Consider the following 16730-nt stretch of genomic DNA (forward strand, 5'->3'; position numbering starts at 1 on the left):
TAGCAATATGGTTACATTTAATAAAGGTGCAACATATTGCTACACTTAGAGCTGCCTCTCTTCTCTTTTATACTCTGTAGCTCCTGCTGGATTTTGCTCCTAATTGTAGCTATCACATTGATTTTAATTCTTCTTCTTTTTTTTCCCCCTCAATATGGACTATAAACGGAAGGATTTATGAATAAATGGTTGTGGGGTGAATCATTTGAGTTTCCATTATTTCTTACGGGGAAATTTGCTTTTGATGTAAAAGTGCCTTGGATTACAAGCATGTTTCTGGAACGAATTTTGCTCTCAATCCAAGGTTTTACTGTATTGAACTTTTTAAGAGGATTCACGCACTGCATAACTGTAAGCTGTTTTGTAGAGTCAAACACCAAGTCACCAGCGCCAACACATTTTTTATTTATTTTTTGACAACTAGTAAAGGGCTAGATTCAGAGACATGGTTTTTACTGGTGTCTGGGAGAGTTTTTCATTTTCCCTGCCCACCATTGGGACTTGAGTAGTAATAAAACACTCATATGGGTTTTAGTGTTCTTGTGATGTATTACATTCTCAGCCTCACCAGGCATAGTCCTAGTCCCAGGGGCAGGTTGCCTTTTGCAGTTAACCCTTTACACCAGGGATCCTCAAACTACAGCTCTCCCAGCTGTTGTAGAACTACACATACCATGAGGCATTGCAACACACTGACGTTCACAGACATGACAGGCATGATGGGTATTGTAGTTCCCGAACAACTGTGCACTGTGCATTGTTCACAGCATCTGATGTTACAGCTCTGTTGCATTCCTGTCTGGTAAAGATGATGTATGGGGTGTATAGGAAAAAAACCCTACATACTTGCCTCCATGCTGCAGCATCAGTCTGGCGCTGCAGCTGTCTCCTGCTAACTCTAACTATCACATGACTGCTGTTGGCTCGGTTCTCGGTCCTCTGAGCAGACTGGAGCACCAGACTGCGGAGGGGCAGGCGCAGGAAAGGCTTGTGAACAGGGTATTTCTGATTGGCTCGGCTCCGGTTTTCATTTTTCCCTTACAGCATTCAGAATTTGTGAACCCCCCTACCAAACCATATATTGTCTGAAAGCATAGAACCAGTAGAATAAAAAAGTGCTACTGATTCTTAAGGCCCTGCAATTTTTATGCAAATTTGTATCAAATCACGATTTAAAAAACAAAACCCTAAAATCTTTATTTGCACACATAAACATAATATAACTTGCGTAATTCCTGTTAAATTTCTACTAAGGCCTCGTTCAGTGGGGTGTAAGCCCATGGAGAGCCATGTTTACCTGCTTGGGGATACACAGGTATTCTTTGCATCCCTGTGCAAGCGGTCCTTTTCTTGTGACATGGGACACAGCAGCTGTAAGGACAGATCTGACATCCATGTGGGTGTAGGTGCATGGACCTAAATGCAGACAGGGGGAGTTCAGGGACATGCACCCACACAGATGTCAAGTTGGGAGCAGTGGCCGTGTCCTTGCAGCTGCTGCATCCCAATTGACATGAATAGGACTGTGTGCACAAAAATGCACAGAACACCTGTGCATTCCCGTGCAGCTGCTGTGACCCAACTGACATCAATGGGGATGCACGGAACACCTGTGCATCCCTTCGCAGCTAAACAGGGTCCTGTAGTGGTATGCCCTGCATTAACAAGGCCTTAGGCTTTGTTGAGACTTACGGATGGGGAGGGGTGGCATGCAGTTGCGGTGCATTTGTTGGCAAAAATGGGATTAAAATCGCTCCCTCAACGCTTCTCGTTAGCCTCTGGAGGGTAGCCTTGGGCTTTAGAGGCAAGGGTGATTTAAACGCCTAAATTTACCCTTGGGTCCCTTTCACACCGGCTGTGCGATCAGGTCAACCTGTCAGTTTTTCAGGCTGACTTGATCGGACCCTCCAGTCCGAATGATGGCATGGAAGATGGTGAACAAGGGGGGGGCACGGAAGGGGATGCCAGGCGGGGAAGGCATAATTTTAGAAAAAATAAATACACATTTACGTTGCAATTGCCGACCGGAGTGGCAGTGGAGAGAGCCGGCAATTGCAGTGGAACCACAAAGATCTGTGCTGGCGGGGGACATAATTTAGAAAATTTAACTCTGCAGTTACCAGCAGAAGTGGCAGTGGGGGGGGGGGGGGAGCCTAGGAATTGCAATGGATCCATGGAGATTCATGCTGGGGGAGGGGGGGGGGGGACTGAAGCTGGAGGGGTAAAAACTTATGCTGGGGGGACAGAGCGGGCATTTTATGTAGTGCAGAAGGCAGAAAAGCAACGGGTGACCGGTAGAGAGGCAGCGGCGGTGGAGGGGGGTGTCATTTTAGCTGACTAACTCTGATCAGCGGCTTATTGGCTACTAATCGGAGCTATTGTTTTGTTCCGCAGAGTCTGCTGAACATTTCTGATATAAGTTTATGGTCACCGAAGTGACCATGAGCTTATAACGGTGCAGGAATGTAGGTCTGTATGGCGTACGGACTTGGCCACCTGCAGACACTTCGGTAGCTCTGTACCGTTCTGGCAGTAAAAGGGTTAAAGGTTTAACATGGTGAGAGAAATGTTTTGCATCTTTTTCTGTCACTAGAGAAATGGTCCTATTTCAATAATACATTTATATACCAGTAAGTCCAAACTATAATATTTCCAACCCTGGTTATGTTTTGGCTATATTTTTAAACCTGGTTAATGGTATGTGATAAAGAAAATGGTAATGTTTAAAAAAAAAAAAAAAAAAATATTTAGTGACTCAAAACTTATGAGTGGCATTTTGGTGAAACTGTACTTATAAGAGTCACATTATGGTGGAATGTACAAGGAATTTTACTTATCTTGAATTTTATTTTTACAGAATTCTTCAGGGACTGCTTACAATTACTGCTTTTGCCTGTTTGACGAAGAATAACTTAAAATTTGTAATTTTTGTAGCCTTGCAGACATATGCAAATCCAGCACTAGTGACAGGTAGCAAATCTTTAAATGCCTCAAGTACCCAGGGGATGAAAGCAAACCTTCAATCCCAAGGGTTTGAGCCCCTAGGTGAAAGATAATATGTCAATCTGGATTACCTAGGTGCTATAGATGTTTGCCAGGCAAAAACTGCGATTCCCTACAAATAAAATGGGAAAAGTTTGCCCTTGGCCTAATGTAAGAGTGGTAAATAAGAGCCTGAACACGTGTTGCAGCATATTCTAGCACGATGGCTTCTAATAAGCAGGGACATTTGGAAACTACTACTTTAATCATATATGTTCATTTTAATGTTGTTCTGTATAAAGTGAAGTGGAAATTTTACAATAATCGGACAAATTACTGATCATATCAGAAACATTACACACACACACACACACACACACACACACACACACACACACACACACACTCTCCTGTCCCAGGATCCAGTGATGTGGCCCCACAAACCCTCGATACTCTTCTCCTCTCGCTGGCATTACAACTGTGGGCATCCGGCTGCGACAGCTTGCGGCTTCACAACCAGGTTCGCGCTGTGCCTCCTGAATGGTTGGACAGTCTTCTGGGACTAATCCCAGAAGATTGCGGGGAGGGGGAGAGGAGAACTTCTACTCAGGTCACCTAGGCCAGTGGAAGAATACGTACCGGCCTAAACTGAGGGGGGAAAAAAATCGTTTTTTTTATATATTTTTAGGGGATATTAATTATAGCAAGAAGTAAAAAATATTCATTTTTTTCAAAATTGTCGTTCTATTTTTGTTTATCGCAAAAAACGCAGAGGTGATCAAATACCACCAAAAGAAAGCTCTATTTGTGGGAAAAGGACGCCAATTTTGTTTGGGAGCCACGTCGCACGACCGCGCATTGTCAGTTAAAGCGACGCAGTGCTGAATTTACAAAAAGTGGCCTGGTCTTTGACCAACAATATGGTTTGGGGCTTAAGTAGTTAAATAAGACAACCGTAAAGTTAGGCCAATTTTTTTATTTTATTCTATTGTGAAAGATAATGTTACGCCGAGTAAATTGATACCCAACATGTCACGCTTCAAAATTGCGTCCGCTCGTGAAATGGCAACAAACTTTTACCCTTTAAAATCTCCATAGGCGACATTTAAAAAATTCTACAGGTTGCATGTTTTGAGTTGGAGGAGGTCTAGGGCTAGAATTATTGCTCTCGCTCTGCCAATTGCGGCGATACCTCGCATGTGTGGTTTGAATACCTTTTACATATGCGGGCACTACTCACGTATGTGTTCCCTTCTGCACGCAAGCTCGGCGGGACGGGGAGCGTTTTCTGGCTCCTAACTTTTTTAGCTGGCTCCTAGATTCCAAGCAAATTTTTTTTTTTTTTTTTTTTTCCATCATACTTGCCTGTTAAATCCTTTTTCTTTGAGTACATCACGGGACACAGATGTCCCTCCCCCTCTTTTTGATAATTAAAGGGACACTTAAGGTTCCCATTTAAAAAAAAAAAAAAACATGTTATACTTGCCTCCACTGTGCAGCTCGTTTTGCACACGTGGCCCTGAGCCTGGTCTTCTGGGGTCCCTCAGCGGCTGTCTTGGCTCCTCCATGCATAAGCTAACCCCCTTTTTGGGAAGCATTCTCCCAAGGGGGGTTAGCTTGCGGGCACGCTCCCATGATGCAGCCGGCGGCCATAGCCGCTGACTGTATAACACGGCCCCGCCCCCTTGTCATGCCGCATCAATGCATGTGATTTACAGCAGCGCAAGCCAATGGCTGTGCTGCTATTGATCTAGACAATCGACGGCCAAACTCTGAGGAGAAGAGGACGCTGGGGGACGCGCACAGCAGATTCGGGCTCAGGTAAGTAAAATGGGGGGGGGGGTGCTGGGGGGGCCCTCCTTGCCAGGTTTTTTTCCACCTTAAGTGCTTACTACAAAACTGAAGTACTTCCTGTATGGGAGGGGGTTATATAGGGGATCACTCCCTGTCTTAAGACTCTTTGGTCTACCAGTGTCCATTCACCTGGAGATGAAGTATAACCCAGTGAGTAAGGAATAATAGCCTCACTCTGTGTCCCGTGATGTACTAAAGGATTTTACAGGTAAGGATTGGTGAATTTTGGTTGGTTATTGGTCACCATGCATTGCATTTAGTACTTTGGTGCTTGCATTTTTATGGAATACAACTAATCAAATTCATATGGTGGGCATTATGAACCAAATTGGCGTGCGTGCGTGCGTGCGTGCGTGCGTGCGTGCGTGCGTGCGTGCGTGCGTGTGTGTGTGTGTGTGTGTGTGTGTTTTTTTTTCTTTTCTTTTTTTAGTATAATCATAAACTGCTCCTCTAAGCTAGGAAACCATGAGTATATACAACCATGATTTTATTTACTTGCAGTCTAATTTTTTTTTTTTTTTTTTTTTCAGATAAGATTTCTTTGTAAAGCCTGAATGCATAAGAATTTTCTTTTTTTGATGATTGATTGTTTTTTTGTTTTGTTTACTGTCAACAGGCAACATGGGCTTGCATGCCACTAAAAGGTGAAATTGTAAGTCTAGAAAGTAACAACATAGATGACATTTTAGGTAAGTGATTCTCTACTTAACATAAAATGCTTGCTTATGTAGAAGTCCTCCTGCACATGACCCTTTAGCTGCATATGTGTAAAAAAAAAAAGTGTCCTATAAACCCTGAAAACTGCAGCAGCTCTAAGATGAGATAAACACAAAAAAAGACAATAAAATATGGGTGCTGTGCTCTGTAAACAAATCTAAGTGACAATAGTGAAAAATATTACCATATGGGAGTCAAAACTAATGTCGCGTACACACGATCAATCAAACCGATGAGAACGGTCTCATCGGACCAAACCGATCGTGTTTAGGCCCCATCGGTTATTTATCCATAGGTTAAAAAAAAAAGCAATCTTGTTTTAAATTTAACCGATGGATTCCTAACCGATGGGGAAAAAAACGATCGTTAGTAGGCACAACCATCGGTTAAAAAACCACGCATGCTCAGAATCAAGTCGACGCATGCTTGGAAGCATTGAACTTCGTTTTTTTTCAGCACGTCGTTGTGTTTTACGTCACCGCGTTCTGACACGATCGTTTTTTTAACCGATGGTGTGTAGACACGACTGACCATCAGTCAGCTTCATCGGTTAACTGATGAAAACGATCCATCAGACCGTTCTCATCGGATGGACCAATCGTGTGTACGCGGCATTAGGGTTGTTGAGTGCCAACAACATGAACAAATGTCCTTCAAAGTATTGCTGATGGGCAATAGACTAACACCAAGTATTTGGAGTCCTCATGCAAATGACAAATTCACAACAACATCCAAAGTGTATCGGCCACTGTATAAAGTGCACGCTTACCAGCTATCACAAGCTGGATTGCTTGTGGCTAATACCTAGCCAGGGCTTTTGTCTCTAGGGATGGCAAGCAGTGACTCGGACCAGAACAGCCTCCAAACACCATTTGTAGTCAGATGGACATATATTGTCCTAGAAGCTCAAAAGGATCCATGGTCCTCGATTCTTGTTATCACGATAATACAAAGAAAATGGGTAAAAGCAGACTGCTGTCGGTTGAAGGAATATCTCCCTCTATTTTCGGCAAACGCTGCGCGCTCTCTAGGAACTTCCTGTGACCGTTGCAGTGACATTAACGCGCATTTCAAAATGGGGGGGGGGGAATTTTCCTATATCGGGACACAAGAAGTCTTACATTTTTTGTTTAAACTTCTGCCTACAGGAATATTAGACACTGGTATACAAAAAAATACTGTAGGCTAGTCAAGGATAACACCTCAGATTATTAGCATGCCTCAGTTTTGCTAGTGCCATCCTGCTGTTGTAAAAACTGACCTATTTTGATAGCACTTTTTTCTTCAGTCAAGACTCTTCTCTAAACCACTGTTGGAGGCTCTCCCTCTGATTCGCAGTGATCAAGTGAAGTCGTCCTGAGCTTAGCTTTGGACCTCCCTACATCTGTACCCTGCTGGACTGAACATTGCAGGGCAAACTTTGAACTGAGCTTTAGCAACAGGATTTTGCATGGAGCACTTTCCATACTTGGTTCTGGGTAAGGGAACTGTGGAGTGCTTTCCTGAGCTGCTGGTATTGCCTTTCCTCTTGTCCTTGTCTCTGAAGCCTAACTTTTTAATAGGTCCAAGCACCAGGAGCTCTCCCAATGTTGCTCCTTGCTGTGTGGCCATCGTTTCATGTTTTTCCGCAGAAGGGGTTAACTGGCGTCCTCTGGGTGAAGTGTTGTATGCTCCACACTTTTTCCCGCTGTACGTTGGGAAGGCATCTCCCCACTGCTGCTCATGTTTGCAAAGAGCTCCTTCTAAGAATTTTGCTAGCCTTGTATCCATTTTTTGAGGATTTTGTTCAGAAGTGGTTCATACCCATTGTGGATCTAAACAGCTGGCATAGTGGCAGTTAAGTCCTCCATAAGAGTATTATGCAGACATGCTCTGCATTCTCTCTCCCATCTTGCAGCCTAAAAGAAGCACTGTCCTGTTATGACTGCTGCTTCTTTGATAACTAGAGAATTATCCAGTTTCTGGTCTGGTTCCATTACCTTTCTATGACCCTCATCATTGTTGGCTGCATTAATTTGTGGGTAAACAAGGTATTTTCCTGACTTTGGGTCTAATAGTTCTCTGTTAGTCTAGTCCTGCAACAATGGGTGGCCTCAAGCCATACTCTTACTATTAGCAGTAGGGCCGAAACAACTAATCGATTATGAAATTAATCGATTACATACATACATTTTCATAATCGATTAATCGGCCAGTAATATAATGGGGTTACAAAAACTAAAATTAGCCCTTTATATTACAAAAAAAGCAAATTGCTACTGTAAATATTACTTTCATTGTCCCACAGTAAAAAAAAAACCTTACAGTAGTGATTATTTGCTCTTTTTGTACTTATTTTTGTTTCTTTAACCCCATTATGTTACTAAACATCTCAGGCCTGGGTCACGCCTCTGCTTTTTGCAGAAACACACTACAGTTCATTTATATGTTTTCCTATGGGACACGTTCACATCCATAATTTTCTTTCAGCTGCTGCGTATTTGGAAAGGGGCGGGGACTTTAACTTTTTTTTTTTTTTTTTTGGTTCAATATACTTCAATGGAGAAGCTACAGAAATGTAATGTGTTTTTGCGGCAATTTGTGTTTTTTGTAATCTGCCCAACAACAAATTGGCCCAAATCTTTTTTTCTTAAAGCTATTATTTGATTTAATCGAAACAATAATTGGCCAACTAATCGATTATGAAAATAATCGTAATTAGCAGCCATTTCTCAGCCTTCCTAGGAGGGACCGACACCTGCAACATAGGCCCTGGGACCCCCTCTTCCTGTAGGTCATTCCTAATATCCACCACAACATTTGTATTGGTCTGTGTGCAGGTAATGCAAAAATCAAGCAAGGGTTCTAAACTTACTCTGGTGCACTCTTGCCACTGAATCTGCTACTGTACTTAGGACTCAGAGTGAAAGGGAATTGGCCTGCGGTTCCAGGCATTCTTATAGAGCTGTAGCTATAAAGACCTTTTCGATTACATTTTGAGGACTCCCTGCTAATGCGTAAGAGCTTTTTTCTTTTCCAAGGAGTTTGTTGATAAGTGCTCTCTACCCACTGTATACATTCCTGTCATACACCTTTTACAAACCTACCATCAAACGGGTTCATGATGTTCTTTTTAAGGTTGCCTAAAACTTGGGTATTCATAGCAGCTGTACTACAGCTTCTATCGAGGGGAGGACCTTTCTGTAATCCCCTCGGCCTCCATTTTTTAAATTTAGTAAGGCTCCACATCTGTTGGTTTTCTATTTGGCTTTGCCCACCCCTCATTTCTGGTGCTTTTGGACACCCCACATGTCAAAGATTTACTACAGTCTCTCAATATATGATAATGAAATTAAGATTTTTGTACTTCCTGTAAAATATATTTTAGGTCCATTGAGTCCCACCCTTCTGTGTGGTTGGCTTTATGTACTTCTTGCTCACAAAACAGCATGGCAGTTGGAGGTGGGGTTATATAGGGGCTGGCTTAAGTGTTTTTGTATAGCCCACATGCCAAAGACTTGCTAAAGTCTTGTGTCCTCCAATAAACTTGATCTGTATTCACATGGTTGCATTTGCCCATGCTGCATAAAGACACTATTTCTGGTCTCAGATGTCCTAGAGCTGTATACTGCCACCCATAGACATGAATGAGTGAAGATGACTGTACACAGCTATGTGCATGCACATAGACGTAATCTACCAAGCACACTTTATTTGCAGTCGGTGAGCTATGTCTGTGCATGTGCTACTTTATGGAAATGGCGGCTTACAGCCCCCTTCGCCCATTCATGTCTATGGGCGGCTGTACGCAGCTCTAGGACACCAGAGATAGGCAGTGTCTCTAAACTGCACAGGCACATTCGCCTATGTGCGTGTAACCTATTACTGTCATTTGTGTGTTTTGTGTAAACTTTGTTTAAAAAATAAAAAATCGAGACATATGAGCGCTTTCATATTTTTGTAGTGTTTACAAAATAAAAAGCTTATTTTTTTTTTCTTTCTTTCCTCTAGGTAATGCAGATGTCGCTTTAGTTAATTTTTATGCTGACTGGTATGTGCTTAATTTTAAATCTCAAACTACTATTTTTACATATGTATATTTCTGTAATGTTAGTATTTATTTTCTGATCCTGAAAATCGACGTAAATTTCTGAATGTGTTTCACAATCCCTCATTGTCTTTGTAAATTAGGATTCATACGTCAAGCTTTTCCAGTATATGCATTCTTTTCTTTACAGAAGTATTTACATTTAGTCTTTTGAAGGTGATCATTTATCAAGGTGTAGTCGGCAATGGTAAATCGCATTCAACTGGACTTGTTCTGTAATGTTAAAGATGTTTGCTGCTTATACAAACACTTTTTCTTTCATTTACAATTAGTCTCTCATACTGAACATACCTTGGAATTTATAGCAAAACTGGTAACTATTGCCTTAACCTATAAATATAGAATGTGTCATGACAGATTTTGATCATCCAAGAATATGATGTGAGGTTTGAAATTTGTGAAACCACACTGTTCTGATTACTTAATCCAATTTCATGGTGCCTTGATATCTGCTGATAATCATTTGAGTTGCAGTACATGACTAAAGATGTACTTTGCCATTTAAAAGGGCTTTATATGTAGATGACAGGCTCCCAATTATTTTGGCATGGTTTGTGACGTATTTGGCTTCCTTCAGGCCTGTCAAAGCTATTTTGGCTATAGTTCTGTAGATCACAGAAGTGCAGTCTGTTTTGACTTCCATCATCCATCCAGTCCAGGCTCAGGAAAGATCCCAACCATATGGTCGGGATTCACCCAGATGACTGGACCAGCACCTGACTCGGCGATCCACTGATAGCTTGAACCAGCCACTTCCTCCCCATCAGTCACGCTCTCCAGTGAGAATCGGAGACTAAGAGTTCTGGCTCTCTGCTCAGGGTGGAGGGGGAGAACTGATCAATCGCAGGCATTTGATCGCTCACTTCTCACTGCAGAACCAGCCCCCCCCCCTTTACAATCTTTTCTTTATTGCAGAGTTTTCCCGATTCTTTCATGTGACAAGTATAGAGTTCTCTGCTCACTCTGGCAGTCTGCCAAACCAGGCAGTCTGACAAGTTTTTAACATCGTCTGTGCTAGTAGATAAGTGTAAACTTTGTAACTCTTCCTTCTTACATTAAAGGGATACAACTTCTGTGTGTAAATGCAGGAAGTCTCCCCACTTAAAGTCTAAACCTTTTTCTGACACTTGTTTCTTACAAAGTTAAAATCCGAATTTTTGGGGAAAAAATACACTTCAATGAATAAAAAAAAAAATTAAACGGTTAAGTTAGCCCAATTTTTTTGTTTAATGTGAAAGATGTTACGTGAGAATCATGATCCATCTTCTAAGCAAAAGAATCATGATTCTCATTTTAGCCAGAATTGTGCAGCTTTAAGGTGGGTATAAATGTTTGGGTTTTGTCCCGAGTTGAGTCCTTTAGGCTACATTCAGACGAGGTGGACTCGCGGGCAGGGGCTTGTTGAGCGCCGCTGTCTCCTATGGAGAGATCGGATAAAAACAGCATGTCCGTTTTCATCAGATCTCACCTGATCCAATCCGCCATGGACGGAATGCCAACTTATCGCCATACATCTGATTTTTATTTTTTTACGCATTCAGTGGTGGTAAGATTACAATGACAGAGTAACCCATGTGGCTATAAATCCTGCGGGACGTTTGACTTATTATAACCGAAGAAGCTACTTGGGTATGTAAAGAAATGTCTTCAACATTTACAGAACACATTCAGTTGAAATACTGGGCGTTTACAATAATACAGTGGTTCCTTGGGTTATGAGCATAATTCGTTACAGAAAAATGCTTGTAATCTAAAGCACTCGTATATCAAAGTGAGTTTCCCCATAGGAGTCAATGGAAACCTTAATTTGTTCCACAGTGACTACTATTGTATGCAGTCCTGCATGTGGGGGGGGGTGCATCGGACGCACTCAGACCGCTCGGATGCACTCGGAGAGGCTCGGAAACGGAGTGCTGAGTGTCACTGGCGCCCCCACACCTCTGGCCAAATGCGGTACTGCACACCCCAGAGGCTCGAATCCTGCTCGTCTTGCGAGACGATGCCCGCCAAGCAAGCCAGATTTTTATTTTATTTTTAAATGGCTTGTATTGCAAAATGCTTGTAAACCGCGTTACTCGCAATCCAAGGTACTACTGTAATTTGACTTTTGACATCAAGTGGAAACGGTTCTATAATTTGGATCTGCCAAAACACTGTCCCAAGGAACAAGTAAAAAAACAAAAACAAATTCTTCTGCGGGAGTAAACACATTTATGGGACTTGGTTATGTTTTGCTAGTTCATGTGTGTGATTCTACCTATGCCTTCATTTTGGAGAGAATGACAAATTTTAAGGCCAAGTTTAGATGTGTGGCAGACCTTACCAACCCTCTGAAAAGCGGCCTGCTGTGCACTGCTTTTCAGAGATGTTTGATAGGTGGGGAGAAAGCGATATGTTTCCTTTTCACGGCGCGCACTAATCCTGTAAATGCCATGTTTTTCAGGCAGTACAGGCATCAAAACGTAGCCTATCCAATTGAAAAAGGCCACTCTGCAACCACATGTAATGCATGCATTTGCAGCACAGTGGCATGAGTTTGCAGAGTGGTCTTTTTCACTTTGATAGGCTACGATTTGATGCCTGTACTGCCTGCTGAACGAGGCATGATATAGGGCGATACAAACAGAATAAACTGCTCTTAACTTTAGGAGAAAATTTACCTTGCGTCACACTATATATATCTATATATATATATATATATCTCTATCCTTCTTTTTTTTTTTTTTTTTTTAATGATCTCATGCAGCTGTATATTATGTTTGATAGATTTTCAGAAACGGAACATTGATTCTGACCAGGTCATTTTGGCGGGATTCACACCTATGCAGTTTTAGTGCTTTTTGCAGATTTGCATTACAGAACGTGTTCCATAGGAAACCATGTTCAATGGACTGTAGTGCAAATCTGAAAAATGCAAAAAACACTAAAACTGCATAGGTGTGAATCCAGGCTTGGAGTGCCCCTGGACAGTCTTGCATGGAAGGTAGAAGTAGGGCTGCAAAATATCCATCTTGTTGACTATCTCTATCACTTTCGTTGGGCATTTTAAGTATTTGCGTTTTTGATACTGTTTTTTTTTTTTTTTTTTTTCCCCTCCAACTTTTTAGTTTTTTTGCTCTAGATAATCAACTTTCAAGCATAGTGTTTTGTGTAAAGTCAGAGAGAAAGAAAAAGTCTTACAAATTTGCATTGTTTACAAGTGAAAGGGGTTAAATAAGCATAACTTTTATACGTTTACCATATTTCTCAGATAACTGTCTAATAGTCTAGCATCTTTACACATTTCATGTACAACATAGTCCAAGCAGTACTTTTTTTTATTTTTTTTATTACTATGCCACATTTGAGCTTGATGGAAACCAAGCGGCTAAACTTTGTTTTCCATATTTTTATTTTTTCGGCAGGTGCAGATTCAGTCAAATGCTGCACCCTATATTTGAAGAAGCTTCCAACATAATTAAAGAAGAACATCCTGATAAAAGTAACGTTGTCTTTGCAAGAGTGGATTGTGATCAACATTGTAAGTGTTCTGTTAATTTAAAACTGGCATAACCTTTTATTTGTGCTTTATATGCAAATACTGTAAGTTTTTATATTGGGACAGTTCAAGTAACCAACACGCGAAACGCTCGCCAATCCTGATATTCTAGCACATGAAAAGCCCATCAGTTGTACACACTTTCTTTAAAGGCCTATTCATTGCCAATCAGTTTACTGAAGTCACACACTGTATCATAACCATATGAAAGCATTATTGTGGGAGGAGCCGCCTCATAAGAGGGCCCTCTAACAGATGGACAAGATCGTGCGTATCATAACCATGTATTAGAAATTGACCATGTTTTCTATGATTTTTGTGTAGTATACTGGGACTGGCTTTCTAAACTGCCTACCACAGCTTGGGTGTGATTTACATGAGTAGCAGTGAAGAGATCCTCAAATGACACCTTTTTTATCCCTGAAATGAAACTGCTTTTTTGAATAGCAATAAATGTAATTTGGCCATAAATCGTCAAATCTAGACGGTCGGTCCTACAGCAGTGCAAACCCAGGCTCTTTTCATTACACTCAAAGCTATACAATAAATGAAGTTGGAAATTAGCAGGCATCCAAAAAACTTTGTTAAACATTGGGAAACAATTGACTTTTAAAATAATCAATGCACATAACCAAATGGGTGTAGACAGGCGAAGCCAACACAGACATGGGATTTGTATATAGACAACTGGGTTTCTACTAGTCTACAGAAAAACCTAGATTGCCCCCGGCTTAATGCTGAATACCTTGGCCTATTCCTGCTGCCTGTCTGCAGTGATTTGGTCACATCTAGGCACCTGACCCTAAATCTGCTACCAGCATTTGTGTTGTGTGAGTACCTATGCTGCTTCGCTGCCACATGTGTGATTTTAGGCAGGGAGGAGAAAGTCCTGCTTTTCCTGTTTCCCCTGGATCACACTCCTCTTACTGCTTCGGTGTTGCTTGTGCCTACTAATGGGGATGACCTCTGCTTCTTGGAATGTTTGTTCTTTAAAAAAAAAAAAAAAAAAAAAAAAAAATTTGGTACATTTTAAAGACCTGACAAATATTTTTCGAAAGTAAAAATTAGCTTTGACACCACTAATGATTAGAAGATTGAACACGTGTTTTCCTAAAATTAACCTTTTTCTAATGAAATTCTACTAGTGTGTTTCCAACGTTGGACTCATCCCTAGCTCTGTTGGACATGGCCACCTCTACAGCTCTCTGACCAAGAAGATTTTTACTTCAGTCATGTAGGACGTTATAGACGAAATAGCGCTGATGTTTGGATGACTCTAAATGCCCTGGACACTTTCCCCACAGATTCTGTATTGGATCTGCCCGGTGCTTTCTAGCCATCAACCGCTGAAACTGGTTAATTCTGAGTCGCTCCTATCCCTCCCGGACAAACATGCCCCTGAGGAGTCGGTCTTCTGCCGCATTACTCGCCACTTTTAAAGATAGAGGCTCAACCTGATGCTTCTAGTAGTGTTGTCCTAGTACTGGGACCTTTTTATGTTCGTAAGGCTTCCATGGTGAAGGGAAAGGCCAAGACAACACGTTTGATAACCCCCTCCTCCCCAATCCCTTAACTGGCCTTGTAACTATTTGTGAAGGACATTGTAAATGGCAAGCTGTGGCCTATCATTGCTTCTCTACTTTTCAGTATGATGGATGTCTGTTAGCCTTTGTGGGCACCTGGAGTTGGTTTCCAGGCGCTTCAAGCTAGAGTTTTTTTTTGCTCCCAGCCTTTTCCCAGGTTTATCACTTCCAACCCTCTTTTTGAGATTCCTGGCAGGTGCTTTGTGGATTCTTCCAGATCGTCCTGGCTCCCCTGAAGGACCATTTTCTACTTCATGATCACCTTAAGAGTGGCTGTTGAAACCCAGGTTCTGGGAGATGGGTGTGTCTGAATCAGTTGTTCCCATATTTTACACTATATGTGGAAGATATACTTTGCTTGGTGCTGGACTTTAACCCCCGGAAGTTTTCTGTAAGACTAATACTTTCCTTTCCTTTCTATAGCTGTTTCGACTGGCATTTTGTCTTAAGAACCTCCGTATTAAGGGTCAGGTCTCTGCTCTTGCTATCCCCCCCCCCCCCCCCCCCCCCCACGATTTGCTTGGTGAAGACTTTTTTTGTTCAGGATAGCTCCCCCTGTTCTCTTTCCTGTGACCGTGGGATCAAGACTCTCCCTGTACATCCTAGGACACCCTAGTTTGGATAAATGGCTGAAGGTACTTTCTAAGGCCTTATCCCTCGCAGGCCCTGTTGTACAACAGGGCAATGGCTGCCATGTCCATATGTCAGACCTTGGCTGTATGGATCCTAAATATATCTGAATTGATTATTTTGTACTCCAACAACTGGGAATTATTCCTATGGCCCTGTGCTTTCATTTGCCAGTGTCCCCACAAAGACTGGGGAACCTACATGACCCCAAACGCATCTCCAAGACTACCACTGCCTTGCTAAAGAAGCTGAGTGTAAAGGTGATGGACTGGCCAGGCATGCCTCTAGACCTAAACCCTATTGAGCATCTGTGGGGCATGCTCAAACAGAAGGTGGAGAAGCGCATGGTCTCCAACATCCACCAGCTCCGTGATGTTGTCATGGAGGAGTGCAAGAGGACTCCAGTGGCAACCTGTGAAGCTCTGCCGAACTCCATGCCCAAGAGGGTTAAGGCAGTGCTGGAAAATAATGGTGGTCACACAAAATATTGACACTTTGGGCCCAATTTGGACTTTTACATTCACTTAAAGGTGTACTTTTGTTGCCAGCAGTTTAGACATTAATGGCTGTATGTTGAAAAATTTCGAGGGGACAGGAAATTTACACCGTTATACAAGCTGTACACTCCTTTACATTGTAGCAACGTGTCATTTCTTTAGTGTTGTCACATGAAAAGATATAAAATATTTACAAAAATGTGAGGGGTGTACTCACTTTTCTTTCAAAGAAGCTTCATATGCCCATCTTCATATTCATTGCAATTTAACATTCTGGTAGCGTGGGATAGGCAGTTTTAGTCTTTTGACCATTGCATACACCTTGCCAACAAAACCATGCTTACTATGGCCTAGTAGATCACAAATCCAGCAGTGGAATAACGGAAAATTTTCCTATTGGTTTGGTTTGGAAGGATCTAACCAGAGTCACCAGCCTGTTTGGATGTGGAGGCTTTCTGGATACTCTCTCCATGCAAGAAACTTGGTCTCCCAGGAAAGCTCCCCCCCCCCCTTATCAGTGTCCTTCAGTCAGCTCAGAGCACATTGGTTACTCCATCAATCTTGGACCCCTTGATTGCAAGGTCATCTGACCATGATCCAATCAGACCACCAGCTCTGTGGTGTATGTGCATTGCAGTGGCTTATCAGAAAGGAACCAAGTCTTGCAGCTCAAAAATAATCGGATCCTGTTTTGGGCAGATTGCCATATTCCAATATACACATCCACTGCATGGAAAATTGTCAGGCAGACTTCCCCAGTCATCATTGAATTCAGCATGGTCTCTTTACCCTGAGGTGTTTCAAGACCTCTATTTATAGGTGGCGAAATCGGGGGAATAGAC

The 16730-nt window shown here is 42.1% G+C and overlaps 1 protein-coding gene across 1 annotated transcript in view; it reads left to right on the top strand.

Annotated features, from left to right (window-relative positions):
- Positions 1–16730, top strand: part of ERP44 (endoplasmic reticulum protein 44) — a 58457-nt gene that overhangs the window by 16107 nt on the left and 25620 nt on the right. Inside the window, exons 2-4 of the mRNA XM_040353341.1 lie at positions 5453–5525; positions 9544–9583; positions 13045–13160. Coding sequence (XP_040209275.1) covers positions 5453–5525; positions 9544–9583; positions 13045–13160 — 229 coding nt within the window. The remainder of the gene's footprint in view (positions 1–5452; positions 5526–9543; positions 9584–13044; positions 13161–16730) is intronic.

This window comes from Rana temporaria, chromosome 5, assembly GCF_905171775.1.
Source record: "Rana temporaria chromosome 5, aRanTem1.1, whole genome shotgun sequence".
NCBI lineage: Eukaryota > Metazoa > Chordata > Amphibia > Anura > Ranidae > Rana > Rana temporaria.